This window comes from Tauraco erythrolophus, chromosome 3 (genome assembly GCF_009769465.1).
Source record: "Tauraco erythrolophus isolate bTauEry1 chromosome 3, bTauEry1.pri, whole genome shotgun sequence".
NCBI lineage: Eukaryota > Metazoa > Chordata > Aves > Musophagiformes > Musophagidae > Tauraco > Tauraco erythrolophus.
In genome coordinates, this window is record NC_141467.1 from 58,178,537 (window position 1) to 58,205,287 (window position 26,751).

Below are 26,751 nucleotides of genomic sequence, written 5' to 3' on the forward strand. Positions count from 1 at the left end.
AAGAGCTTGTCTTTTTTTAAACACCACCACACTGTACATTAATTTTAGAATAACAACAGGGAAACCAGATCTATCAGTAGAAGAGCTGCATTCACTGATGAAGCAACCTGCTTACCATGTACTCAAAACAGAGGTATAGCACAAAAACATCACAACCGAGCTGAATTAAAAACATAGAAAGTTTAAGTTAGCACCCACCTCAAAAAGTTCTTCAACGCACATTATCCTCTGATTTGGTTCTTCCACTTGTTCCTCGGGCTCAGTGATACGCTCTGAGTGAACTCTGGCTGGAGCTCTGGCAGCATCAGAAGAGAAAGAAAACAACACCCACTCAGTTTTTACTCACACAACGTAAGACTGGTGTTCTCGCAGGTGTTAAGAGCGACCGAAGGAGAGCCAGACCCCGAGCCACAGCAGCGCTGCACAGCAGTAGGAAGCGCCCCAGAAGAACCCACAAACCCACCCCCCCTCCCCTGAGGAGCAGCACCACCCACTCACTGCATCTCCTCCTTCAAGCAGGCACCCCCATGACCTCAAAATTAGATTCACTGAGACCAACTGAGACGGCCATCACGACCAGACAAGCCCCGAGTAAAAGGCTACGAACAAACCTCCTCCGCCAGCTTTGTCTCTCGACGGCCCTTGCCGCACCCGCTCGGGTTAACACCTCCACACTGCTCCCCCGGCCCGCAGCTTCCCGCCGCGGGGAAAACGCTGTAGCTTGGTTTCCTCCCAGCCCGTGAGGCTATGGTTGGGATGGCAGGTGAGTCTTCAAAAGAAAAGCCTCGTCCGTGTGGCGAGCCCGCCTGGTGGCCAGCTCTGGTGTGTTCCCTCCTGAGCCACCTGCTGCTAAAATCACCTACCGCATCTTTGGGGAGAGAAGGCAGTGTTGGAAGGAGAGGATTTTGGCCTAGATTTCCCAAAGGCAGTGGCTTTAAGCTGCAGGAATAACAGCTGAGCGTGTGTGTGTGTCTTATGAGCCTAAATGTTTGTTGTTTTTTTTTTTTCCAGAATGTAAATTAATAATTAGGTTTATGCTTATGTGTTTTGCTATGCAGTGCTTTTGAGAGTGGAGGTTGGAAAACAGTAATTAAAAATGTGTATATTGATACATATTTAAGGAGGACACAATTCCTGTCTTAAAACCACGTTCCTGGCAGTTTCTAGCATGTGAGAATACGACTCTTAAATAACTTGGATATGCAATATATCTTTCTTCATAATGTTCTTTTTTTTTTTTTCCCTAAAGAAAAACTTAAGACTGATTTGCAACTGCAAAAGCTTCTCCTGTCTTACAGGCCTTTGAACCTTAAACACCAGACATCGGGTTAACTGCGGGCAAGAAAAGGCAGTTTCTCTGGACAATGGGAAAACCCAACTCTTCAATCTGTCCTGCTAGCAGGTTTGGTGCAATTGCGTAAAATAAGCTGCTCCAGCGTGCTGTCTTCTTCCTCAGTACCTTGGAGTTTCTGCAAGTTTTGGGAATAACTCATCTCCTAGACATTTGTGACTTTGTTCTCTTTGCATATTGCTAGGTATTTTTCCTGAAAAAAAAAAAAGGAAAAGAAGGAAAAACAGGAATTAAAAAATTTATCATTCAGCAAGAGCTGAGATGGTTTTCTGATGGCAAAGGCAATGCCTTTCTGTAGCTCATGAGTGCTCCTTTTGCTAAATGTCCTTAGTAAAATTACAGCTACTTCAACACTTCTCAAATGAATAAAAGGTTACACAAAGATGTTAATGGTATTAGATAACCTGAAATAAGATCAGTGCAGCTTTCAATTGTTTACCTGTTAATTAAGGTTGTAGCAGTATTTGAATTGATCGTAGCCATCTCTAAAGAACCTTCTGTGAGGAAAGCTTTGTCTTTTCTGAAGAGAAAGACAAAAACAAGGTGATTTTTTTGTTTTTTAAAATAACAACACCCAGCCAGGAAGTTAACTCAGGAATGCTTGGCCTAAATATGCTCTTTGTCATCACTGCTAAAAATGATTGACCTTTACCATGGTATAATTAGTGTTGGTTAGCTACCTCACTCTGAATTCCTACAGATGATCAAGTAAGCAGGTGCTGTTAGGCCCAGATGAGAGTCCAAAGGTGGTTGATTCTGCATAAACAAGGCCACATGAAAAACACGTGTCTTCAGTTGGATTTTGTATCACAGTTTCTACTACAAATGAAATGCTCAGGGTAAGAAAGCTTCCCCAAGTGAGAATATGGTTGCAGATTTTGTAGCTTTCCTCATAACTATCCAGAGACTACTTCTGGGTTGAATTGTTTTAATTTAAGTCTGACTTGACAGTTGTGTGCAGCTGATGATGCCTTCCAAGGGTCTGCTTAAGCTTTTGTGTTACCAGTAGTTGATCAGTTTTAATTAATTTTCAGAAAGGAGTTTTCGAGATACAGAAAGCTATAATGTTTTCCATTTAGTGTTTTCAACACAGAAAATTGCTGAATCTTCTGTGCATGTTCTGGCAGCTGCTATAGAAAAATGAATTATTTATATGGCAAAGATCTCTCCTAACTTTGCAAGTGTTACAAATACATCAATTTCATTCTGGTTTTAATCTTTAAAATGTTCTACAAAGCTTAAAGAACTATACACAATTATTCACTCCCCAAAAAACCCAAAACAAAACAAAAACCAACTTGTTTTTAACTGTGGCAGGAATAGCTTTAGTATTTTTTTTTTTAAAAAGCATCTAACACAGCTTAAACTTACAGGTGGCCGTAAATCCACTGGAGCCTTATTTCTGATTATTACTCTCACTTGCACTGTTTGTGCTTTTAGAGCTGACAACTATGTTTTTATCTGAATACTATTACTCTTTCTTCCCCTTCCTATTTTCTTGTGACTGGCACCATCAGGAATCTGTAGCAAATCAATGCTGAATGTTGTCAAGCACCAAGTGAACACTGCCATGCAGAGTGAAGTCGGTGGGTTACTTTCAAGTGTTCCTGCTTTGTGTGACCACCTGCCAAAGAGCTCCAGGATCAACTGAATGCGTATGTACAGTAGCTCCAAGGCATCCATCGGATGTCAGGGCTAACATACATAAACCAGCAGATTCAGCGTCACGAGAAGCTGGTAAAACAATGCGAAAACAAGCTAGGCCAGTTAGAAACCAGTCAGGTGGTGATCTTACCTCCCCTCATGCTCTGATTTCCTCTTAGCCTGACTTAGACTTGATGGATGAGTAACACCTACGTTCTGCAGCCAGGTTCCTCTGGAGTGAAAAATGCAGCATAACTTAGTTGTTGCCTGGTGTAGTGCCAACACAGCTCAGGAGCAACCTCCTTTACTTTGTAAATGAAGAAGTTTAAGCAACAGTCAGAATGTTACCATGTGGTAGGTCATGGGATATATAATTTGGCTGTATGTGCAGCAGTACATAAAGCCTATGGTGAAGAACATGAGTGTATGCTCCCTTGTCAAATCAGGTAAAGTTTGTATACTCTTCTCTCTCTACCGAGAACCAGAGTCCCAATTCTCTTGATGGGTACATCACTTTACGTACGGTTCAAAGAGACACCTAAGACTTTTGTTGTTAAGACAACGAGGGGGAAGCTGTGAAGCCAAATGCAGCCTGGGTTTGGTTGAGCTCTAAAAACCAGGGTTGATCAACTGTGTTCATATGCAAGTTGTTACAAATACATGGTCATTGAGTGCAGGTTTGATGCTCTTCTGCTGACTCCCTCCCTGATCTCACACCTGCTTTCATCTAGTTTGTGTGCTGGGCTCAGGGAAGGAAGTGGCAGCAGTGAGGAGGCTGGGGGAAGGAGAGGATGGAAGAGACGGGTGGGCGGCAGGGAGGCTCGGAAGTACCGAGGACAAAGGTTTGTGGAAGGGGAAAGGGCTGTTGGAGGAATTGGGGCAACAAAATGCAAGTGCAGGGTGGTCGGAGAGGAGGCCCGGCGGCAGGTCCGTGGAGGAGCGCAGCTGCAGGAAGGGTGGCCGAGGCCCGGCGGGGGATGTAGAGCGGGAGGCGAGCGGAGAGGCGGTCGCCCGGCGCGGCGGCGGCCGTGTCCGTCTCCGTGTTCCCGCGCGGGGCGGCACCGTTTCGCGGGGGCGAGCGCGCTGCGCATGCGCCATCCGCCATCCGCCGTGCCCGCTGGCGTGGCGGGGCGGGCCTGGGTTTCTTCCAACGTTCTGAGAAACATCGGAAGGAGGACTTGTGCAATCGGAGACTTTTTCCAAATACACCAACTGAGCTAGTAGTGACAGGTGACTGGCTCCGTCTAGATCTGCGTTTTGAGTTAAATGTTTGCTGTAAGCGAGTAAAGGTGAAAATCAAGTTAAAGAAGGCTTATTACCATACATCGTTATGTTCCTTGTCTATGATGTAGGTTTTACGCTTTCTGTCAAGTCATAACAAGCTTTTGTCACTCTTGGGTGTGTTCATTTTTCAAAAAGTCAGTGTTTTAAGGCAGTTAAAAGTAGTGTATTAATTATAGGGAAGTACATTTGGTGAGCTAGTATGTAAGGAAAATACAGATACGTTTTAATTTCACTTGACTGTCACTCCAGAGAAACTACATGCCTTCCACAAAACGTATCTGTATACACTCACACCTATATATGTATAAGCTTTGACTAGAAAACTCTGTTTCAATCAGGCATATAATATTTTTCACTCATTAAACATTTCCTAGACCAAGCTTTTCATGTGTATGCCTTGAAAATTGGAAAGAACATGGGTTTTCTTGTTGAATTTGGAACCGTTGTTCAGTAAAAGTTAGGGTTTTTTTTCAATATCACATTTGGTTTCTTGTAAATAACTTGATCTTTTGGAGAGCTTCTTGTATGGAAATAGCTAAATAATAAAGACTTGTGTTGCAAAAGAGATGAATAAGGTTATTCTGGTAGTTTACATGTTGAAAGATGTATCGTGTGATTCCAGCTGTGGGTTATGGTCGGTTGCTGGCAAGTGGAAGGAATGACTCAGCAAGAAACAATGAATTTTTAATTGAAAGTGGTTGTGTAGTAGTGCTCAGTCTAGAGTGCTTAACTGTAAGTTTCAAAGCGTTTTTTTTCGAGATGGGGAATTAGCTCAAATGGTAGAGCGCTCGCTTAGCATGCGAGAGGTAGCGGGATCGATGCCCGCATTCTCCAGTACACTTTTTCAGCGTTTAATTTGTTTTAAACTAAGCAGCATTCAAAAATATTTCCTAGTTACGCTTTGTTTTTCTTGTATAATGGTGTAAAGAAACCCCAAAGAATGGTAATCTAAAAAAAGTTAATACAATGCTTTGAATATTTTTCTTTTCAAAATCATGTGTTTGTTCTTTTGCATGCAGGGAGAAAAAAATATAATCCTTGCATGAAACAGCAAAACTTACTGATGTTTTAATACAATAATAACTGACATGAACAAATTGCAGAAAAAATAAATGAGAGATTTTTTTTAATGTCCCCTTAAATCTTTGGTTTATTATTTAATTCATTAGTTAAATTCATATCTGATATTATGGTTTAATGTATAATGAACAAAATTTTGTATTTCTGCTGTGAGTAATACTCATTATTTTTGTTCTGTTTTGGTTGTGTAGGCTGTTTATTAGAAACAATAGTCTATATTATATAACTCTTTCGACCGGTAGGAAGATTATGTCCTTTGTTTGTGAATTTTCACATCTCTGAAATACGGAAATTTTCTCTGTAAATGTATGCTTGCATATTTTAAGTCTTCGTGAGATTTTTTTTTTTTTTTTAATTCTAACTAAATTTTCTTACTAGCTCATTCAGGTGTTTAACTGCTTGTACTTCCAGGTTGAGGCAGCATGAGAAATTAAGCAACATGTATTTCCTATACATACAGTGAATTTGTGCAATCAGGATCTTGGGAGTACGCATATTATAACAAATAGAAATCGGGAAACAAAAATTAAGAATTGGGTTTCAAGTTAAGGAAAGAGGAGATACTGTGTTGCATGGATGTGCAAGTAGCACCTGTGGAGGGAGTAAGGGAGCTTGGCCATCCTCCCATGACATGGAAAGAAAGGAGTTAACCCCTGAGTGGGTGGGATAGAAACTGAATTTGCTTATTTCTCTTGTATTCTGCATGTACTGCAGAGAAAAGAGGTATCGTGACTTTAAGACTACTAGATGCTTGTCGTTAAAATTATGCTATTGGAGAGAAAGTGTGTGGTCTTCAGGAGTCCTTTCTGGGCTCAGGTAATGATTTAAATGTCCGTTAACTTGGAATGAGACTCCATAGTAGTTTCCTATATGATAATCATTGCTTCTGCATTTTCTGTGTTTCTGACACTTCCTATGCTTTTAAAGAGGATGAGTAATGTTGCTCTTCTCAGCTGATCAGACACAAGTAGTGCACTGAGGAGAGAATTCAGTGGGCTCTGTACAGGTGCGGTCTGCAGTCACTGGTAGAACTGTACCTTCTGACTGTAAGCTCTCTGACTGCTCATGTTTATTCCCAGCTTCCTATAGTGGGGCTCTTGTGTCTGTTGCGGCTCGTAAACACGTCATGATACAAATAGAAGAGCTTTTTCTCATCCCATGTGGCGTTTTATGTCCATACTTTTTAGGTAAACTACATTGTGAAGAATTTACTGTATTGAGAGAAGCAAGGGTCCTAGCCCCCAAAAGCACTGCCTTCGGGAGGAAGTTACCTGATGATGGTTAAGTAGTTTCCAGAGCCCCGTGTCAAAGGAGTGACTGCTCTGGGTCTGTCTGTGCTTCCTGAGTCAGAAATTGCATAGTCTATGTAAGAAGTATGAGGGAATTCAGCTTTGTTTGATTTTTATTGTTATTGCCATTCACAAAGACTTATGTCATCTGCAATACCATGCTCAAATGAGTTACACAAGTTAGTTATTCATTCTGTGAAAAGTAGTTTGCACTAAACTTGTTGGAAGATACTGTTGTCCTACGCTTGTGTTTGTTGTAGTCTGAGAAAGGGGAATAATTATTCCTTGCTTGCCTTTTATCAATACTTTTTTCCAAATATTACTTAAAAATTCTTTCCAGGGGTGGGATGGAGCTTGGGGACCCTCATCTGGCAACTCTGGAGACAGTGTTTTACAGGACAGTGGGCTGTCTGTAGAATCTGCACTCAGAAGTCTCAATGCTGTGAAACACTGCTTTTAATAAATTTATTCCACAACATGATTGGAGTACGTTGGTTTTCTGAGCTGAGCACACTGCAGATCTAAGTTTTCTTATAAGGGATGCTGTGTGATATTTGACAATAAAGTTTATAAAGGGTTTTTGCTGTAATTATTACCATTACTCTATTTTGACTAAGTTGTAACCAGAAGTTGTATTTCAAAGAACTCTCTTCTTTTTGAAGAGATTGAGAGGTGACTTCATTACCATGTGTAAGCACTTGCTTGTTTGGAAGAAAAGGAACAGCATCTAGTTGTCAGGTGTGTTTTCTCTCAAGTTCAATGTTGAAAAAAAGACCCTAACATTTTTTTTCCTAGTAAACTTCCCACAGTATCATAAGAGTGAAACAAAATCACTGTTAAGAGTTATTGGGCACAGGGTTCATCACCTCGGCCAGTGACCTGATGCTTTCTTTCCCTTTTGGCCTCTGTTTTTATTTGTATTTCCTCTGGTTGTGACTAGTATTGAAATAATGTTGCCTGTAACCATAAAGTGGGTCCTACATCTAGTGGGTGGGTGTAGACATAGATGGACTGTGGAGTTTGCTGTGTGCTTTCAAAGACTCACAGGATAGAAGTCAGCTTTGGTTTGGTAGCCTACAGTTATATTTGTATCGTGTCTCAGAAGATAACAGGTGTACTCTTCATCGTTAGCATAGAATCACTCAAAAAGAAAGGATGAATCCTGAAAAATAAGTGCACGGGCATTGGGTGGCTGTAGTGCGCCTTCGTTTGGAGCTGGGCAGGTTCTAGCTTTAATGCAAGTAGAAGCACAGGCTGGGGACAGGTATTTTGCTCCTCTGGGCTATGTTCAGGATTACCGCAGTGAGTAAGGTTTGTGTAGCGGTCTCCACTATCCCTTTTACTCTTGATAACAAAGAATAGGAAGAGAGGGACAACTCGTGGCATTTTTTTTCTGTTTGAGGCCACAATATTTTCTACAGTGATGTTACAATATTTAGAGGAGAAAAATCTTTAAATATTGTTGACTTTTTTTCCTAGTATCCTTAGTGTTTCCAGTAAAAGGAATATTGAAATAGGCTACAGAAGAGAATCTCTGCAAACAACTTGTGAGAACAGAAAGCTTTGCAGATCGGTAAAATGCAGCTTAAGAGATAGTTTCGCTATACTTGAAAAGCTTACTCCTAATTCTGCTCATGTAAATATTGAAACTCCTGCTTATTCATGTTACAGAAATATGGTCAAAACTAGTAACCTTATAAAAAGGAAATAGAAATCAATAGAAGAACGAAAAGCTACGGTAGATTTATCAATTTTTTATGCATGCAGAAAGCAACCACGGTGTTTGATCTCTAATGGACTAACAAAGTAAAAATGAAGGGAGGCAGGCTGTAAGTGCAAGGACGGCAGTGACTCCTCATCCGTGAAGAGGTTTTAGGTTAGCTGGAGGAAAAATACTTTGCATCCTTGCTTTTTCATCTCTACAAGAAAAAAATCTGTATGTAAACGAGTTTAACGCTCCCCTCTTCGTAAACTGTAAAGCAAAGAATTAAGCGTATTGATAAAACAGGGTGTTAAGAACAGCATACGGGGGCTGTCACTTGTTAGCGAGGTGCCTTGTGAGAAGCTGCTGCCGGCAGCAGGCCTGTGCTCAGGCCAGGCGGGGCCGGGCAGCGCTCCCTGGAGCGGCCTCCGTGCCCCGCAGCAGCGGCCCCCGAGCGCTCCGCTACAGCCATCGGCGCAAATCTCATCCTGTTTCGGCCACGCTCGCCCTTCGGGTGGCTTTGGGGAGCGCTTCCCTCCCGTCCGTGCGAACGTCGACACGGAGCACTCGGGCGCCGCCGTTACGGAGCCCGCTGCCCCTCACGGGCCCCGCTTCACCGGCTCTGCGCGAGGGAAGCTGCCTTTTCCTATCCGCCAACAAACCCCCGCCGCCGTGCCGGTCTGCGGCTGCGCTCCCCGGGTAGGAGGCGCGAGGCGCTGCCGGCAGCGGACGCCCGCGGCGGAGCTCAGCGTTGGCGCCCGGGATAAAAGGGACCCGCAGCGGGAGCGCGCTGCGGGTACCCGCGCCTCCTGCCCCGCTCGCGCCCCGCCCCTTCGCCTTTGCCCCGCCCCTTCGCCTTTGCCCCGCCCCTTCGCCTTTGCCCCGCCCCTTCGCCTTTGCCCCGCCCCCGCCGCTCGCGCGCTCCCGTGCCCCGCGCCTTGCCCGCTTCCGCGCTCCGGAGCTGCGGTGGCCCTTGTGGGAAGTGACGTGCTGCGTGAAGCGGAAGTGACGCGCATCGCGTGCAGGCCCGGAGCGGTGGGGGGGGTTCGGACAAGATGGCTGGATCCACAGGTCTGTGCGGGGGGCTCGGCGGGCCTGGGGCCGGCGCGGGAGAGCGGGGCGTCGGGCGCGCGCTCGGAGGGCGCCCCCGCGAGGGCCAGAGGGGTCTCCGTGCGGGGGAGGGGGGGCGCGAGCTGCCGCTGACGGGAGCAAGCGGAGCGGGGAGCAGTTCCCTTCTGACAGGGGGAAAAGGGGGGCCGCAGGGGCGCCGGGCCGGGGTGTGCTGCAGGCGCGATCCGTCCCGTTTGTACGGCGGCGGTACCGCTGCGAGAGCCCGGCCTAAGGGGCGAGCGGGGGAGAAAGGGCTCCGGTGTCGGTAGTGAACGTAGCGGGGTGCTGGAGAAGTGAAGGCTCCATCTGCTGAGAGGCAGGAATGTATAGATTCCTGTGCGTGTAGGGAAGGGAGGGGATGCCACTAGCCTGGTAAAAATACTGGAGGAAAAAGATTTGTGCTTGTGCCGGTGTACCATCTGGTGAGTACAGAAGTCGTGGTATGGTCGTATCCAAAATAAAGGATCGTCTGTTTCCCCCCTTGATGCAGAGGAAGAGCGGTCAGGCCTGCGTTGTGTTTTGGGGCAAAAGTACTTCAGTTTAGTGGTGGCTGCAGCACGGTGGAGAAGAGGAACGAAACATCTTGCTGTTTTTCTCTAGACAGCCATTGGAGCCAAAGGGTCTCTCTCTTATAGGCAAGTGGAAGGGCAGAGAGCTGCAAGTCATCTCGGGAATGCCATATCAATAACCAGTATAGCATGTGTTGAACATTTGCATGGCAAAATACTGTGGAAGGTAGTGGCAAAGAAAGGGACAAGAATATTGCTTCAGGTACTAAATGTGGAAATTTAAGAAGCACGATTATGCTGTCTTGGTTTCATTTCATGAGAGGCTTGAAATATAGAAAGACCTTTCCCCAGTACAAAAAGCTGAAGTCTTCAGGGCCTCATTTCCCCTTCTCTCACCCCTGAGGCTTCATAAGTGCGATTGGCAGAGCTCAGTGGTCAGTCTAGGATGAATGTCGGCCGCTGTTTTTTTTTGTTACCGATCCACTAGATCATTGAGGGATTGAGACTATAACAAAACAGAAGAAACTTCTGTGCATTGAAACTGATCTTGGTACCTGACTGTTGATTCTCTGAGGAGAGCTTGCGCAGGTTTTTTTGAGTAGGATAGTTCTCTCCACTTGGTAATGTGACTTTGGGGATGTGGGGTTTACAGAGTAGAATTTGCTAAGGTTACAACAAATTGAGGCACAGAGCAGGTCTTGCAACTTTTTGAAAGAGCAGTCCAAAAAGATAACATTATTGCCTTTTATAAACTGAGCTAGAACGGATACGTTAGAGAAACTGAAGTATTTCCTTGGCTGTGGATTACTGCATTTTATTTACTAAAGTTTATTGACTTACTTCCTGGTGTCTAAGTTTAAAAGGATTTTAGTATTAGTTCTGTTATGCAGCAACTCCCAAAGACTTCAGCTTATGTCTGGTCTCTGGTTTGGGATTTCCCCAGGAAGTAAAGTTGGTTTAGGTCATGTGTATTGATGTTTGATATCACAGTCCATTCAGTCTTGCTAGTGTAGAATATCAATTACTAATGTAGAGTAAAAAAAAGCGATTTTCTTCCTACGGAACATTCAACTATAAGAAGAAATATTTTTTGACTAAACTTTCTCTGTTTTACTGCTATAAATTCTCTTCACAATCTTACATGTGATATTTTAAAATCTCCTGTATATACTTACTCAGTGTGATTGTTTTTTGTCTCCGAAATATAGCCATGCCTGAAGTTCAAAAAAAGTGGGAAATGTAGAAAACTACTTATACATGTATTTGCTCCAGACAATGTAGATTGTTAGTACTGTGTGTATGCATTGTTCAAGAAATGAAATAATTTTAGTAAAATGAAGCAAGCAGACAGAATCATCAACGGAACTGCTGGGAAAATTAGTCTAAAGTGAAATACATATTCCTTTGGAGAAAATACTGTTGGCTTTTTACTGGTATATGCAAAGATTTGGGAGGGGGCGCAGAGGAGGGCTGTTTGTTTTGTTCTTTCTACATAGTACACAGAAATTTAGATTTTTTTTTTTTTAAGACTTCACCCAGAAGAACTGCTCTTGCCATGAAGCTGTGTTATACTCATTTGTGGAGGAGGGAAGGGAATGATTTGGTACAGACATAAGATTTAACTCTACCTAGCTCTGCGAATTTAATCTGTTCTTGCTATACAGTTCAACTTGATGCTTTTTTATTTCAGGAAAAAAAGTAGTGTTTTGGGTGCTTGAAGTCCAGGAATGAAATTCTAGCCTTAAGGAAGTCAGGAGCAAAACTTTTACTAAGGTCAACCGTCTTAGTTTTATCCCAGAAACTCCTTTCCTGGGCTCTCTAGTTCTTTGAACAGTCATGTAAAAAATCGCATGCCTTTAACAACAGATAATTTAGTTTGAAAATAGCGGTTCTTTAATGTGTGCTAAAGAAACCGTATGTCAGCATTATATTGTTGTCAAATAAGTATCTTACCTGCTTTCTAAAATCACCTTTATTGACTGATTTTACATGTAGATACTACATGTCCTAGAGATGGATGTTTGTAAGCTGCAGTTTGATTGATCTTCCAATATTGCAACTCCTTCTGCTTAAAGCGGGACTTAGGTTGTTTGTGTGGGTACAGCTGGAGTTCTGGGGAAAAAAAAAAGTAATTTTTTTAAAGAAGAGAACAGCTATTGTTGATATAATTGGCCAATTTCATATTGGTTAGCTGGAGTTTCATTCCGTTATTCTCTTTGAAAATACAGAGCAGAAGATGTAATTAAACGTAGTTTCAGGTTAAAAGAAATAATTTACCAAAGCATACCATTTAAAATCTCTTGTGTAACTTGAGAAAAAGAAACAGGTAAATAACATCGTTAAAAGGAGTTAATTCAGGAGTTTCTACATTTCTGTAATTTAGATTTTAGTTAAAATTGCCTTCTGTGCATAGATTGTAGATAATATCTATCTAAAATGTGGATGTTTCCTAAAAGCAGTGGTCCTGTCACTAAGTGGTTAGAACTTACGTGTGAAAAGATGTGAATTAAGGCAGCAGTGTCTGATACTGTGCTCTGTGGGCTGCTAAAGCTTTTGTCTCCTTCCTCTTCAACCGAGGGCCTCAGCAGCTTGGGGGAGGGTGAACAGAGCTAAGTTAATGAAAATTCCCCTTGGTTTGCTGAAACTGTGCACTCAGGGGAAAAAAATCAACTGATCTACAGTCAGCAAATATATCTGAGATTCCTGAGTTACTTCTAGTATGTAGTCCCAAGCAACCTTTTCTGAAGGTGTGCTTAATATCTTTGAAGGAGCACAGCTAGATCCTTAACAAGTATTTTCTTCTGTAAAGTCCATACTTCTCATTTCCAGATATTCTAATCTTTAAGGATGAATTGGATTCTTTGAATAGAAATGGCACAATTCCCAATGTCAGTGCCTTGTTTTACTTAACTTTGTTTTTTATTTATATTTGCAGACATTTAGTGGTGGTGAAAGCAGTTCTAAGTGTGCATGGCTGCAGCTATGAGAAAGCTGATACTAAAAACGAAGGACTGGAAGTGGTCTTGAGTGCATTCAGTCTAACTCCCTGAGCTGCAAAGCACGGACTGACTGTATCTTTCCTGGGGATTGGGGTTTTTGTTGTTGGTTTTGTGTCGTTTTTAAAGCTTTTCTTTTTGGTAAAATCCTCCATTGAAAAAGATTCCATAATGTGAGATAAGGTTTTGTGATACTTTCCCTTAAATCATTTGCAACTCCTCTCCATTCCAAATGAAGCCAATGTCTGTCTGTTCTGTGCTTAGTGGGGCAGAGACTGATGGATTACCATACTCTGTGTGGAGACTCCTAGATACTAAGAGCCATTCAGATGAATAAAAAAGGAATTTATTCATAAGTGGGATGTAGAAGAATGTTTTAAAGACTATTGTTTTCCATATAGGGATAATTTAAGATTTGTATCTAGAAAACTTGTGTGTTAAATTCTGCACAGGTAGACTTCTCTTTTCATCTGACCTGTTGGATGCCCTTTTCCTCCCTCTTTTTTCCCTTGCAGAGGAAATAGTCTCTTTATTATCTTACAAATTTTACCTTCAAGGATGTATTATTCCCTCCCCTTTTCTCTGTTATGCGCCTGTCACATTGTTCACTTAACCAGAACCTGTCCAAGAAGTCAGTTGAAAAGCTGTTTAGGATTTTACAGTCCTCGAAGTTTGTTCAGTGTATTTGTAATGTCAGCGCTGTAAGCACAGACTTCTTGAAGCTGCAAGTAATCAGGCAAAACAAAAGAAGTAAAATACTGTATTCTGTGAGGCAGCAACTACTCTGTGTGGGGCATTTTTCCATCCTGTCCTATGCACAAGGAATTGCAGCTGTGATTGTTCTTGCCTGCTTAAAAACATCTTGGCAAGCCACAAATGATTTAGATGTGCTTCAGCTGGGTTGAGAACAATCTAGCTTACAAATGACTTTTAAACTATATATAGACCATCAGTTCTTTCCAACTTTGTGGCATGTATAGGCAAGATACTCTTACTTCTTCTCGGAGCTTTACTCATACCGTTTTCCTGTCTTTGTTGCTGGTATTTTACAATTCTGTCTTTAAATACAAGCCCCAATTTAAGACTTTCTGCCACAATAGCTGTGTCAGAGTATGCTCACAGGCTAAACACCTCACTTCTGAGATAAAATAGTGGCCTACTTTGTAATCTTCTATTTGTTTAAGAGTTTGTTTGAAATTCAAGGATGTTATCAGGCATAATATTAAAGCCCATAATCTAAACTGTGCTGTACAGTCTGGAAAATTTTAGCCTGGACGAAGATCCAACAGGCACAGCTTCAGGAAGATATGCCTTTCAGTGGTTAGAGGCAGATGGTCCATACTATAAGTCTAAGCACGGATGAGAACACTTTTCATGTGTGAGAATTAGATTTCGAGTCTTACCAGTACTTGATGGAGTTGAATTACATACACATTTGTTTGTGTTTTGCCTTATGCAAGATTTTTCCAAAGGCTGTGTTAAGTACGTGCTTTAAAACTGTTCAGCCTCATTTTGTTGACAGACCCTTCCTCCTCCCTCTCCCTACTCTTACATGTTTTTTCCTGGACTGTAGCTTGTGCTTCATCCTGACCAAACAAAGCTTTGTGTGAAGTACTAGATCAGCGTCGGCTACTCATGTCACTTAGGTTTTGTTGCCTTGCCGTCTCAAGTAGCCTGTGGGAGCCTCAGCACAGACTATGGAAAGACAAGACAGTGCTATGCAGAAAGCATTCAAAATAGTCTTGATTTAAGCTGTACTCAGAAGGGGTTTGCTGTATTCTATCCTGCCCAAAAGAGTGTTTGTATTTGTCATTTGGAAGACACTAATGAGATACAATTCAAACAATATTTTGAATAAAATCAGTACATCAGTGCAAAAGCTTATGACTGTGAAGCTGTCAGTCTGGTTCTGAATAACATGAGCTTCTGTTTTACAGCCTTTTCAAATATGTGTGGTGCTTTAAGTGCATGACTAAATCATTTCAAGTTAGCATTTTGGAACAAATGAAACCTTCAACACTTAGAACTTCAGAGCTCTAAATTAATCCTCTATTTCAGAAGGATGTGAAGCTTCAACTAGATTAAAAAAATTAATATTGCCAGAAACATTATGTTGTAACATCCAGATAGGCTCAGTATCCCCTTTTTAAAAAATTTGTTGCATTAGACATATTTAAAATGCACAAAGAAAAAAAATCACCTCCTTTCATTGCATTGATGACTATTCATAACTGGATAGTTAAGTGTGTTTGCAATTTGCATGAGTAAATAAAAAACATTTTTCCCAATACATGTAAAAATAGTGTCCTTTACTCAGCATACCATTATAGTCTTAGTAAAATATCCAGTTTTATTGATATAACTTAGAACTTTTTCAAAGAAGGAATTGTAAACTTTCTTTCTCCTCACTGAAGTGGATTATGTGATCATGTAAATGATTTGAAATTTTGAGTACCATGGCATATAGAAAATGGCAGGTTAAAACGTGACTCACAAAAATAATGTAGGAAAATAATTTAATGGCAGTTCATTTTACTAAATATGCGGTGATTGGCACATTTGCTGATTATATCCAGAAGTGTATGCTTAGTTGTATAACAGCAATAACAATGGATCACATTATTTGTTTTACATAGATGAAGTATCTTCATGTTTTGGGCTGTGGGTGGGTGCTGAGTCATGTTGGAAAAAACCTTCATGCAAGTCTTAGAAGAACTGTTGTGCTAATCAATGACTTGTAACCCGGTTTAGACAGCTTTACAGCTTTGCTAAATTAAATCCTTGGTGCTACTCTTGTTATCTGGGTCACACATTGTATTCTTACTATTAAGGTAGACTCTCTGAAAGCCATTTCATGACTAGAGATATTGGCCTCTGCTGGGTTCCTCTAGTCTCTCACTCCTCCTGTCCTTTTATCTGAAATTTTTTTTTTATGTCATCATACTTTAAAAGATAGCTTAAAAAGTACGTATTTGAAATCCTTTTCTCTCTGCCAGCACAATCTCAGGTTTAAAATGAACTTTTCAAAAATTGAGCCTGTCTGCCATTATACCTTTCCTTTAGCCTTTTTTGCCTTTATATAGCTTTATGTTTTTAATAGTGCGATTAATTGGTACTAAACAAGTTTTGGGTTTTTTTTTTTTAGCTTTTGAGGAGAGGAATTGGAAAGATTTCTGTCTGATAAAATCTTGATTCCTTATACGATTAAATCACAATTAATATGGCTGGTGGTTTTTGAAGTGACGATTATCTTTTCTAAACCCTTTTTACTGGCTTCCTGCCTTACATTGTTTTGTAAAAAATTGAAGTAGTAATAAAAATCTCAATTTGCTAAGCATCACAATATGTCATTTTTCATAATCTATCACTTCATATACTAAAACACATGGGAAGATAGTTGAGCCGTTTAATCTCATCTGTGTTTCATTCAGTGGTTGCCTATAAAGAGTTAACTTTCAAAGCGTAGGCAGCCTATGCATTTCCACCCTTCCCCAAAACAGCTTGGATGTCAATTGGAGAGCTATTTAGTGACTTAACTGTTTAATTCCTGTACAGTCTTTCGAATGATTAGGCACAACTGGACATGCAGTGTCTGGTGTAACTAAACTCTGAGTTAACAATGGTCTTGCTTACAACAAAAAACTTACGCTTAGATATAATATAGACTGATAAATTTGTGCCATTAATATTGATGCAAATTTGTAAAATTAGTTTGAAGCCATTTATAACATTTTTTAATTTTTTTTTAGGATTACAATCTAGTTCAGTGATTTTTCTCCTATAGTTTTCTATGGATGTGATAACTATTTCTTGAGGGTTTTTTGGATGAGGTATTTTAATTACTTAAAACCTGTTATGTGGGAGGTTTTCAAAGATGTGTTTGTTTTTTTTTCTCTAAAAGCTTGCTTATGCCTTCACTGTTTCGTAGTCTAACAACATTTGTATCTGTAGTTGAACAAACTTTTCTGTTAGTGCAGTTTATATGAGCACCATTAGTAATTCCATGCCAGCAACTGTACTCAAGATGATTGTGTTTGCATGAGAATGCAAAGATAGAATGAAACAAACCATTAACTGTTGTTGCATCCTTGCTAACAAAGTTGAATCCAGTGGGAGTTTCTCTCCGATCTGGGCTATATTCTGTGTGTCCATGTGTCCAGTCTTTACTCTGTGTGCTTCTGCTCACTGGTATGTATATGATGGCTCTTACGCCTCTTTACTGTTGCGCCTTGTACGACTTTAGGATGTTTAGGATATTGTTGCTACATAAAAAATCAGGAGAGTGAAGAGGGCATTTGGAAGGTGGACTGCGGGAGATGGGGAACGGAGATTTTCAGTGAGGCATGAACCTTGGTAAGGAGAGATGGTGCAGAATGGCAAGAATTTCCTGGGGTTTGTGAAAAATGTCTTCACTATGGATGCTGGTCAGCAGGTGGAGCAGCTCTGATGAATCAGATAGTTAATGGCAGTCACATCTCCCTCTGCTTCTTTTCTGAGAAAGGTAAGTAAGGGGAAAGGGGTGACAGTGGTGAGCAGGGAAGAAAGGGAGAGAGGAGTGGCCATGAGCATGATTAGAAGTGAATAAAAACTAGACAGATATAATATTTTCCTGGGGGACATTGACCGTCACAGGAAGAGTCCTGTCCACAAGACTGCTTTCAGTAACTAATCTGATGAGTTATGGAACAGAATTCATAGAACTCAGAATTACTAGGAGCAGTTAGATCACTTCCTTCTGGTTACCTAAGGCAGGATAAGAGAAAAGAAGGGAGGGCTTCCTAGGTGAAGATGCCTTGATAATGGAGCTATTTGTTCTGCTAGTAATTTCTCACACTTAAAACATAATTAATAAAACCTAAAATTGCGCAGACATTTTCCTATGAAGTTACATGTTTGGAATGCTCAATCTGCTGGAGAAGTCAAGTTCAAGGTCTCATCATTCTTACTGTGGAACCAACAGCAACTGAAACACATTGAATAAACTGATGTCGCTTTTGCAGTTTTGATATGCTGAGATCTCTTACTCCAGCGTCAAGATTTGTGGTTTAAGCCATTTTAACGTGTGTTTGTAAATCGGGTATGTGTGTTTATGACATCCCAACTACTAATGCCTAGATCTATAGAAATTAATGTCTTCCCCTTCCACACCCCTGTACTAAATAAACGTGGGTATTGTTCATCTGTTGAAAGCTTTATTATGATTTTTCTGGTGTCTGAATTACATTTTTTTTTAATTAAATGTAAGTTGGGGCCTTGTAAAGCAAACTGATATTACCGCCTCTCCTTCCTTGTGAGGCTATTTGTCACTATATACTACGTCCTCTGTTTTGTGAGAGCAGCTGGTAAGATGCATGTGAAAGGTAAATGAGAGAATTGGATGTCACCAAATGTTTCTGCGGTGGGAAAAGTGGGAGCCAACAGGCAGTGGACCATACTTGTGCTTACGGCTGTTCCTGTCCAAGTTGGTAGTCTGTGTGCCCCTAAATGTGCAAGTATAAAGTAAGTTCTGTTTTCCTTTGAAGACTCGTTTGTATTCGTCAGCTGAACCCAAAGCATGAGATGGAGCCGCTTAAGTTGTATTAAATGCAAGTTGTAACACAGTGCAACTAGAACTACTACTGAAAAAACGGGTCAACATGCAAATACTCTGTTTGGAATTTATAATTTTCAGTTATTATTGCTAATAGATAACTGACAATGTCTTAATGTTATGAATATGCATAATGAAATTGAAAGTAAGGGGAGGGGGAAAGTGTGCTTCTGTAAATCTGTGTTCTATCTTCAATGAAATTACTGGGTTTTTTTAAAACACTAGTGTTCGTGCCTTACCCTAAAGATATAAATACTCTTACACGCCTCCAGACCTTTTCCCCTCAGCCAAAGTGTGTACGCTGGCTTGCAATGAATGACCGAGGCTTCTGCTGTAGTAACAGTTTCTCATTAGCTGCCTTGTTAATATACGCTATATATAGAAGGTTTATGGCTGTGGCTAGACTCAAATGTAAAGGAATTTCCTATGGAAGTTGTTTTAATGCAGCCTAACTTTAGTTCTCAACTGTGTCTGTTAAGATACCAACAAATACAAGATTTCGCTTAAGTGAAATGAATAGGAATTATCACCAACGTAATTCTGAAAAAGAATATTACTTTAGTTAGCTTTAACCAAAAGATAGGTTTTAAGATAAAGGTTTATAACTTTCACAGTGCTGTGACTGTTTCTTGGCTTCTGCTGGGAAATGTTCCTCAGCAAATGGCGTATCTTCATCAGCAAAAAACAAAAACCAAAACCAGATGAGATGCATGCTTTAACTTCCATGTAGTTCCTAGAATTGTACTTCCTCCTTGAAGTCTTCCAACCTATATGCTTTGATTTTTTTTTAAAAAGTTAAATATTCTAAAAGGCAAAAGAAGTGAACCATTTACAGAGCTCCTATGTAGTTGAATATATCTTCTTTTATATAAATATATGTATAACTTCAGTCTCACAAAGAAGTGAATCGTGCATTCTTACGATGGACCAGCTTACCAGCTCTGTTGAGTACAGACAATTCCTTTAATTCTTGTGAGGTGGCAGTTTTCTAATGTTTAGGATTGTAGAAAAACTGACTCTAATAAACATTGAACACATTGAATAAATGGCCATTTGCTCTGTATGTATTCACTGATGTACATCTGTTTACTTGAGCTGTGAAAATTTACATATTACTCATCTCTTTTCTTATTAATTCCTGAAGTTAGTCGTCTTGGTTTGTTTGTTTCTTTTGGGATGAATAATTTCATTTTATGGGAAATGGATTTTTACCTGATTATGTCAGGCTTATTTTTCTTCTTGAACTTCTATTCCTAGAAGTTTTCCACAGATGAGCGTTGTTAGGTTAGTCTTCATGAGTCTGCAGATCTAAACTGCTGTTGCTTACCGCTTTGCCAGTTGCGAATAGTAACGACAAGACGCTGCTCAATTGCTCTGACACCTTGCGTACTTCACACACTGGCAAAATGGAGAAGAAAGCATTCAAGATCACTGTTGTTTTTCAGGGGTTGCCCATGATTAATTTTGGAAGCGCAGAGTGCTCTGGGGTCTCTGTTCACTGTTGTCTTTTTATGTCATCTGTCTGTACTGAGTGGCTTTAATAAAGTCCTGTATTCTGTAATTATGGATAAAAATGCATCGCTTTGGTTTTACGTGACAAAATCAACGATGACTGGAATGTTCCTGTGGAAAATATTATACTTGCATTATATGGATGTTTAATCCATGTGTGTTAGAATTGCTGAGTACTTTATTCACCATGCTCATCAATGTGTATGGGCCACATATTGCTGCTAAATACCTTCATTTTGCCATTTAAGATAACACAGTACTTTCCCAATTTAAACTCATAACTGTTGATGCAGAATATTCTGTTATCTGTGTTTCATTCCTTTGGGACATACTTGCTGAAGGACAGTAGAGAAAAATAGTGTATAGTAAATGTAGTTTTGTGAATACAACTGATACACGGAATTGTGAATGTGAATTTTACTGAAGTACATTGAAACTTAGTTGGAAAGTGGTTCAAAGTACCCATAATTCTAAGAAAGCAGAAGTTTCAGTTAGCAGAATTATCAAGATATATCCAAGAAATATCAAATATCAAGATATATCAAACCCATTTAATGAAGTTCTCTCAGTGCAGGCTCACTGTACATTGAGTTGGTCGAGTTCTGCAGCAGCAGCTGGATGCTTTCATAGTTGCTCAAAAAAAGGTATTGCTTTTCACTGAAAATGTCTGTTTGCCTTGAACAAGAATCGTGTTGTTTTCTTGATTTGTGGAAACAGTGCTTTTACTACGTGTGTAGTAACATCGATGATTTAAAACAGACAAAAAGTTCACTATTGAATTGCTGCATTCCACTACTAAGGATAGTGATGAAGTTCTTTTGTCTACAAAACTCCCATGTCCAGCTTCTTTAATAGGCAAGTTACTGGAAATACTTTTGGTTTTTGTAGCCAGATTACTGGGATCAGCGTCAGATAATTCCAATGAAATTACAGTAAACCCGGTAATGCTTCTTGATAGTAAGTCAGCCATTTTTTGTGTGTGTATTCACGGAATATTTTACTAGGCAAAAGAGTATGTGAGGTGAGCAGGGTAACTGACGAACAAAAATATAAATCATGTTTTTAAACCCCTATTGTTTTCAGAGAAGATTGTCTTCCAAAAATTTAATTCCACGGGAATGTTTTTTGCAATCGGAGTAGAATATGTTAGCATTTCACATACCCTAGCCCTCTTTCTTCTCCTTTTGTGCATTGCCCATTTCAGGACCTATTTACGTCTTTGGTTGTTTTATGTTCTGGTGGGTGTGTGGTGTGTTGTTGTTCTTAGTACAGGATTTCGGTTTCTTGCTTCATTTTGTCCAGAGCAAGATGACTTCTGAATTGTTCAGGCTAAAAGGAACCTGTTATTTTCTATGTATTTCTCTTTGGAATTTTTTATTTCTTCCCCTCCCTGCCCCAGGAGAAATTGTATTATGGATTAGAATTTGTGAGGCTGACATCCCTCCCCTCTTCCCTGTCATTAAAAAAATACCAATTTTTCTGCCAGCTTGAATCTGTTAAATGAGATTTGAGAGTTTTTCTTTTTGTTACCAAGCTAAACATATTTTTTCAGTTTCTCTTAGCTGGAAGTCAATGGGCAAAAGATAACATACATTCAAAATTGTTTATACTATAGACTCTTCCTGACATAGCTATCTCAATCAGGAAGAATAGCATCCCTGACAGTATCCTAGCTGTGTTAATGTATAATTTATGGATATAACTTGTTTTTGTAGCTGTATTGGGGAGTGTGCAGGCCTTATGGGGTGTGCCAGTATAACCATGGTGAGGGGCTCTTGGTATGGATGTAACTTTCAGGAGTAATTGAAGCCAAGAGCTAAGGAAGATTTTAAGAGAAACTGAATGTTGGTATGGATATTGTAATAGACAATTATTATTAAAAAAAAGTTTTGGATCTAACAGAAAGCCTCACACTTTAGGCTCTGAACCAATCTATGAAAAATTAGGGTTATGGCTGCCTTTTATAAGTGGCAGGGGGAAGAGTAGAGCATAGGTTATCTCACTCTTGCGTGTTACATGGCAGAGAGTCATTTGATGTGCAGGGATCTTGGACTCCAAAGTGTATTTGAAGGAGTCTGTCCATGTGAATTGTTTCAAAATGTGATTTAGTGTACCCAATGTGCTCTGTCAAATTTGACTTAAGTGTGATTGTGTGTTCTGTCTTGGTGTGAATTAAATCTCTGCACTAGTGGGTAATCTGGCCTTACCAACTGTGGAACTGTGTCTTGACATGCTAGCAAGAGCAGGTCCATCCGGGCAATTCCGCTTTATTGCGCTGGTGAAAGTTGTTGGTCCTACTAAAGGATACTGAAGATTCCTTTTTTTTTCCCTCTAATTTTTTTAAGGTTTTACAGATTCTGGATAAGAGCATAACTGTAAGTTCTTTTCTGACTTGTCCTGTGGCATAGTGTACTTCTTGCTTCTATTAATTTGGTGGTTTAGAATGTGATCTCTGAAGTAGGTCCATATATGTGAAAGTGGACTCTCATGCTGAATTTAAGTCTTTGTTTACTGATCCTTCTTTTATTCTTTTCTCATTGTTCCAAGGTATTAAATTCACCGTTGATTTCATGGATTTCTAATAAGTAGCATTTTCTGTAGTCCCAATTTCATGATTAAATCTTCTAAATTAAAAACTATTTGTATATGTAAGCATGAATGAGTGTCGTTTGGTTTGTTTGTTTGAGTGAAATATGTTTAATTCAATCCTTTGTGAAAACTTGGTAAATACTGTTTGACAGTTCCTGTGTATGGTTTTGAGGGAATGGGAGGTAAAATCCAGAGTAAGGTAAGGTTTGCCGATAAACCAAGAAGAGGTTGTGGGGGAGGTTGCTGTTGTTTTATTTTTTTAATCTTGATGAACCCAGCTATGTTTTCACATGGAGAGCCTTAGTCTGTCATTGCAGATAGCTGTGCTGGATGCAGCGCTGTACCCAGCTGTTCATGCCAGCCTGCTGAGTGGAGTTTCCCACTCCTATGGCTCTGCCAGTGATAAAAATCACATGACTGCATTAAACCCCTTCTCTTGGAAGCGAGAGGTTTTAGCTGAGAGGTGTCTGTTACAGGGAGTAAAAACAACCCGTCTGTGCTTGTCTGAAGCTGGTTCGTGGTCCCATCAGCAAGTGGAATTGGGAAGAACAGTATTTGGCAGGCCCATGGTGGTGAAAGGCTAGAGGCATTTCTCCCTTCAATTGCTGCTACTCGTTTCAGAAGTTGCACCTGAGGGCTGGTAGTGAGCCGAAGAATGGAGATGTGATTTCCTATTGCTGATGACCTGCACACGACAACAGAAGGATGTTGTTTCATTGTCCACATTCTGTAAATGAAATACTGATTCTTATTCAGATTCCATCAAGGAATATTTCAAAGGTTTTAGCAAATATTTGATGAATTGTATTGTCTGGATTAGAGAGAAAACTGCAAGTTGTATATTGACTGTTAACATACAATTTAGATGGTGCCCTCTGGAATACGTGAGATAGTGAGTAGAACAAGAATTTTTTACTTTATACTGGGAGCAAACTTAATTTCCAAAAGATCCAGACCATCATTACCTGATCTACGTAGAAGTTCTTGATGCTGTTTTACTGGAAAGAAGGCACGATCTTGTACACATATTCTGTTTTTCAAGCTAGGTAGATTTGTACTGTGTAAAGGTTATAGCATGACCAACGCAAACACGTAGAGTGCAATAGTGTGTGTGAGTGCATGAGTGACACTGAGGACAGCATTAGCATTTAATTCCAGTTCATTTTGCTGGTAGTTTCTAACACTAATTACAAAGGTAAAGGTTTTTTTATTGTTTATCTACTGTGTTAATTTTTAAAGTATTCTCTGTCACTTTGCAGAAGTGTATTGACAATGGTTTTATAATAAAACGTTCAGTAGTGACTTCAGTTGAAGTTTGAAGTATTAAGGATAAAACGTCATATGCCAGGGACATAGAAGCAGTTTAGTGGGAGCTTTGGGGGGTTTTTATTTGCAAGCTAGGAAAGAGTGACCTGGTAATCCTTTGTTGCAAAAATCTGTAGAAGGCATTCATCATTAAGATGTGCACAGCTTGTTTCTCTGCCCCTGTAACGTCAGTTGACAAATCAGGGAATCTCTTTGGAAACAGGGTAGTAGAAGTTGTTGTCCAAATCTTAAATACAGGATTGCGTAAAGAGAAAGATCTTGTGCATTTCCTATGGACTCATAAATAAAGGAATAGAATGTGTTTGCAGAAGTGAAACAAGCACCTTAAATATGGAAGTGCCCTTATGAAATAGTAGTTTTATCTTAATACAATCGTTTCTGGTGACTCCAACCCAAATGTCGTAGGACTGTGTAACTTTCTGAAGGAGAACCTGTTCAAATGTATCTTTGGTCCAATTTTAGTTGAGAACTAACATTTTTTTTGGCGGGGGCGGGGGGGGGGGGAGTTTTTTAAGGGGTTGGAAGTAGGGTGGTGTCTTTTTTTTTGTTTATTTGTTTTTTAAACACTAGGTGTTTTGACTCATTTTTAACTTCAGAGAAGTGTTTTGCTACCTAGTTCTAGCACTGATAGGAATTTTAGTGTGGGGAGCCTGGCACTTGCTGCCAGATGTTTTTGTCTCTATTCAGAGCAGATCTACATTATTTTCTGGAGACGTTCTAGAGATTTCTCAAATCTTTCATTGCTCCCCTTGGGCAGTTAGGGGAACTAGTGAGCATAGACAATGTAGTGGAAAAAATATGATGAACACAGGACAGTTAGTCATAAGGGGCTGTTATTTTCTAGTAACTGTCATCTTCTACAGTTTTGTGTGTTGAGTATAATGTTATGATACAACTGAGCCAGTCCAATGGCTTTTTGCCACAAAAAGCTCCCTCATCCCCACACCCATGGTTTTGCGAAGGAAGGCACTGAATGACACAGCAGTCAGCTCTGACGTGTTGCTCTTTCTTCCTGAGTCAGTTCGGTTGACTAACTGGTTGAATTTGATTTTTGCCTAAAGGAAAAACATATTTTTGCTAAATTAGTGTACCAGTTTGACTAATAGAGGAGCTTGGTTAGTGCAAGAGCAACAGCGTTTTCTTTGGGAGAAGACATGAAATCTCTTCTGGCAATGAGTAGTTGGGTCGTCTCAGCCGCTCCAAAAGGTGATAGCAGGTGATCAGAAATAAACTTAAAGCCTGTTTGCTACTGTCTTTAAGTGCTTTTTAAAAGAGGTAAACTATAAGTCAGAAGTTCTGCAGTCAGAGCAAGAATTCTGAGAAATGGTGAATTTAAGCCACTGGAGAAGTCTAAGGTAATGACTGGATGCTGAAGTACGTGGGTTTTAGGGATGTTTTTTTTTGTGGTGTTTTTTTTTTTGTTTGTTCGAGGCTCCATGTACCAATCAGAAGCTATTCAGTCATGTGACACAAACTGAGAAGTTTAGTAGAAGTTTCGCCTACTGGTTTAATTTTGGTTTTATTTTTTATTTAAAAAAAATAGTAGCATTAGCCTTTTACAGACAGACTCCGATTCCAGAGTACCTATGAATATGGAGCAAAAGTAAAAACTTTGTGTTCTATAATGTGACAGAAGTGTGATGGTCAGTTGTCATCCCTAATCTGAATTAGATATGTAAATGTACAGATCTAAGCTTTGTGGTGTTGTGGACATGCTGGAGGGAAGGGATGCCATCCAGAGGGACCTCTGGATCTCTTCAAAGAATTGCTAGGAGAAATCCCATGGGCCCTGCTTGAGAGAGTCCAGCGCAGGGCCACAAAGATGATTAAGGGAGTGGAGCATCTCCCTTATGAGGAATGGCTGAGGGAGCTGGGTCTCTTTAGCTTGGAGAAGAGGAGACTGAGGGGGAACCTCATTAATGTTTATAAATATGTAAAGGGTGACTGTCATGAGGATGGAGCCAGGCTCTTCTCACTGGCATCCCATGATAGGACAAAGGGAAATGGATATAAGCTGGAACATAGGAGGTTCCGCTCAAACGTAAGAAAGAACTTCTTCCCAGTAAGGGTAACAGAACACTGGAACAGGCTGCTCGGAGAGGTTGCGGAGTCTCCTTCTCTGGAGATGTTCAAAACCCGCCTGGACGTGTTCTTGTGTGAGCAACTTTGCAGATGACACCAAGTTGTGTGGTGTTGTGGACACACTGGAGGGAAGGGATGCCATCCAGAGGACCTTGACAGGCTAGAGAGGTGGGCCTGTGAGAACCTCATGAAGTTCAACAAGGCCAAGTGCAAGGTCCTGCATGTGGGTCAGGGCAATCCCAAGCACAAGTACAGACTGGGCAGAGAATGGATTGAGAGCAGCCCTGAGGAGAAGGACTTGGGAGTGCTGGTGGATGAGAAGCTCAACATGAGCCAGCAATGTGCGCTGGCAGCCCAGAAAGCCAACCGTATCCTTGGCTGCATCCAAAGGAGTGTGGCCAGCAGGTTGAGGGTGGAGATTCTGCCCCTCTACTCTGCTCTCGTGATACCCCACCTGGAATATTGGGCTGGAGGACCTCTCCTATGAAGACAGGCTGAGAGAGTTGGGGCTGTTCAGCCTGGAGAAGAAGAGAAGGCTCCGGGGTGATCTTCTAGCAGCCTTCCAGTACTTAAAGGGGGCCTACAGGAAAGTTGGAGAGGGACTTTTTACAAGGGTGTATAGTGATAAGACAAGGGGCAATGGCTTTAAACTGAAAGAGGGGAGATTTCGATTAGATATCAGGAAGA

At 40.6% G+C, this 26,751-nt stretch overlaps 1 protein-coding gene and 1 non-coding gene across 2 annotated transcripts in view; both read left to right on the forward strand.

Annotated features, from left to right (window-relative positions):
* The first annotated feature begins 5,040 nt into the window (after positions 1 to 5,040).
* TRNAA-AGC (transfer RNA alanine (anticodon AGC)) lies at positions 5,041 to 5,113 on the forward strand. Its single transcript has one exon. It is a non-coding gene; the product is annotated as a tRNA-Ala (tRNA).
* Positions 5,114 to 9,368: 4,255 nt separating this feature from the next.
* UBE2V2 (ubiquitin conjugating enzyme E2 V2) overlaps positions 9,369 to 26,751 on the forward strand; it is a 36,005-nt gene continuing 18,622 nt past the window's right edge. Inside the window, exon 1 of the mRNA XM_086608638.1 lies at positions 9,369 to 9,421. Coding sequence (XP_086464764.1) covers positions 9,406 to 9,421 — 16 coding nt within the window. The 5' untranslated portion in view covers positions 9,369 to 9,405. The remainder of the gene's footprint in view (positions 9,422 to 26,751) is intronic.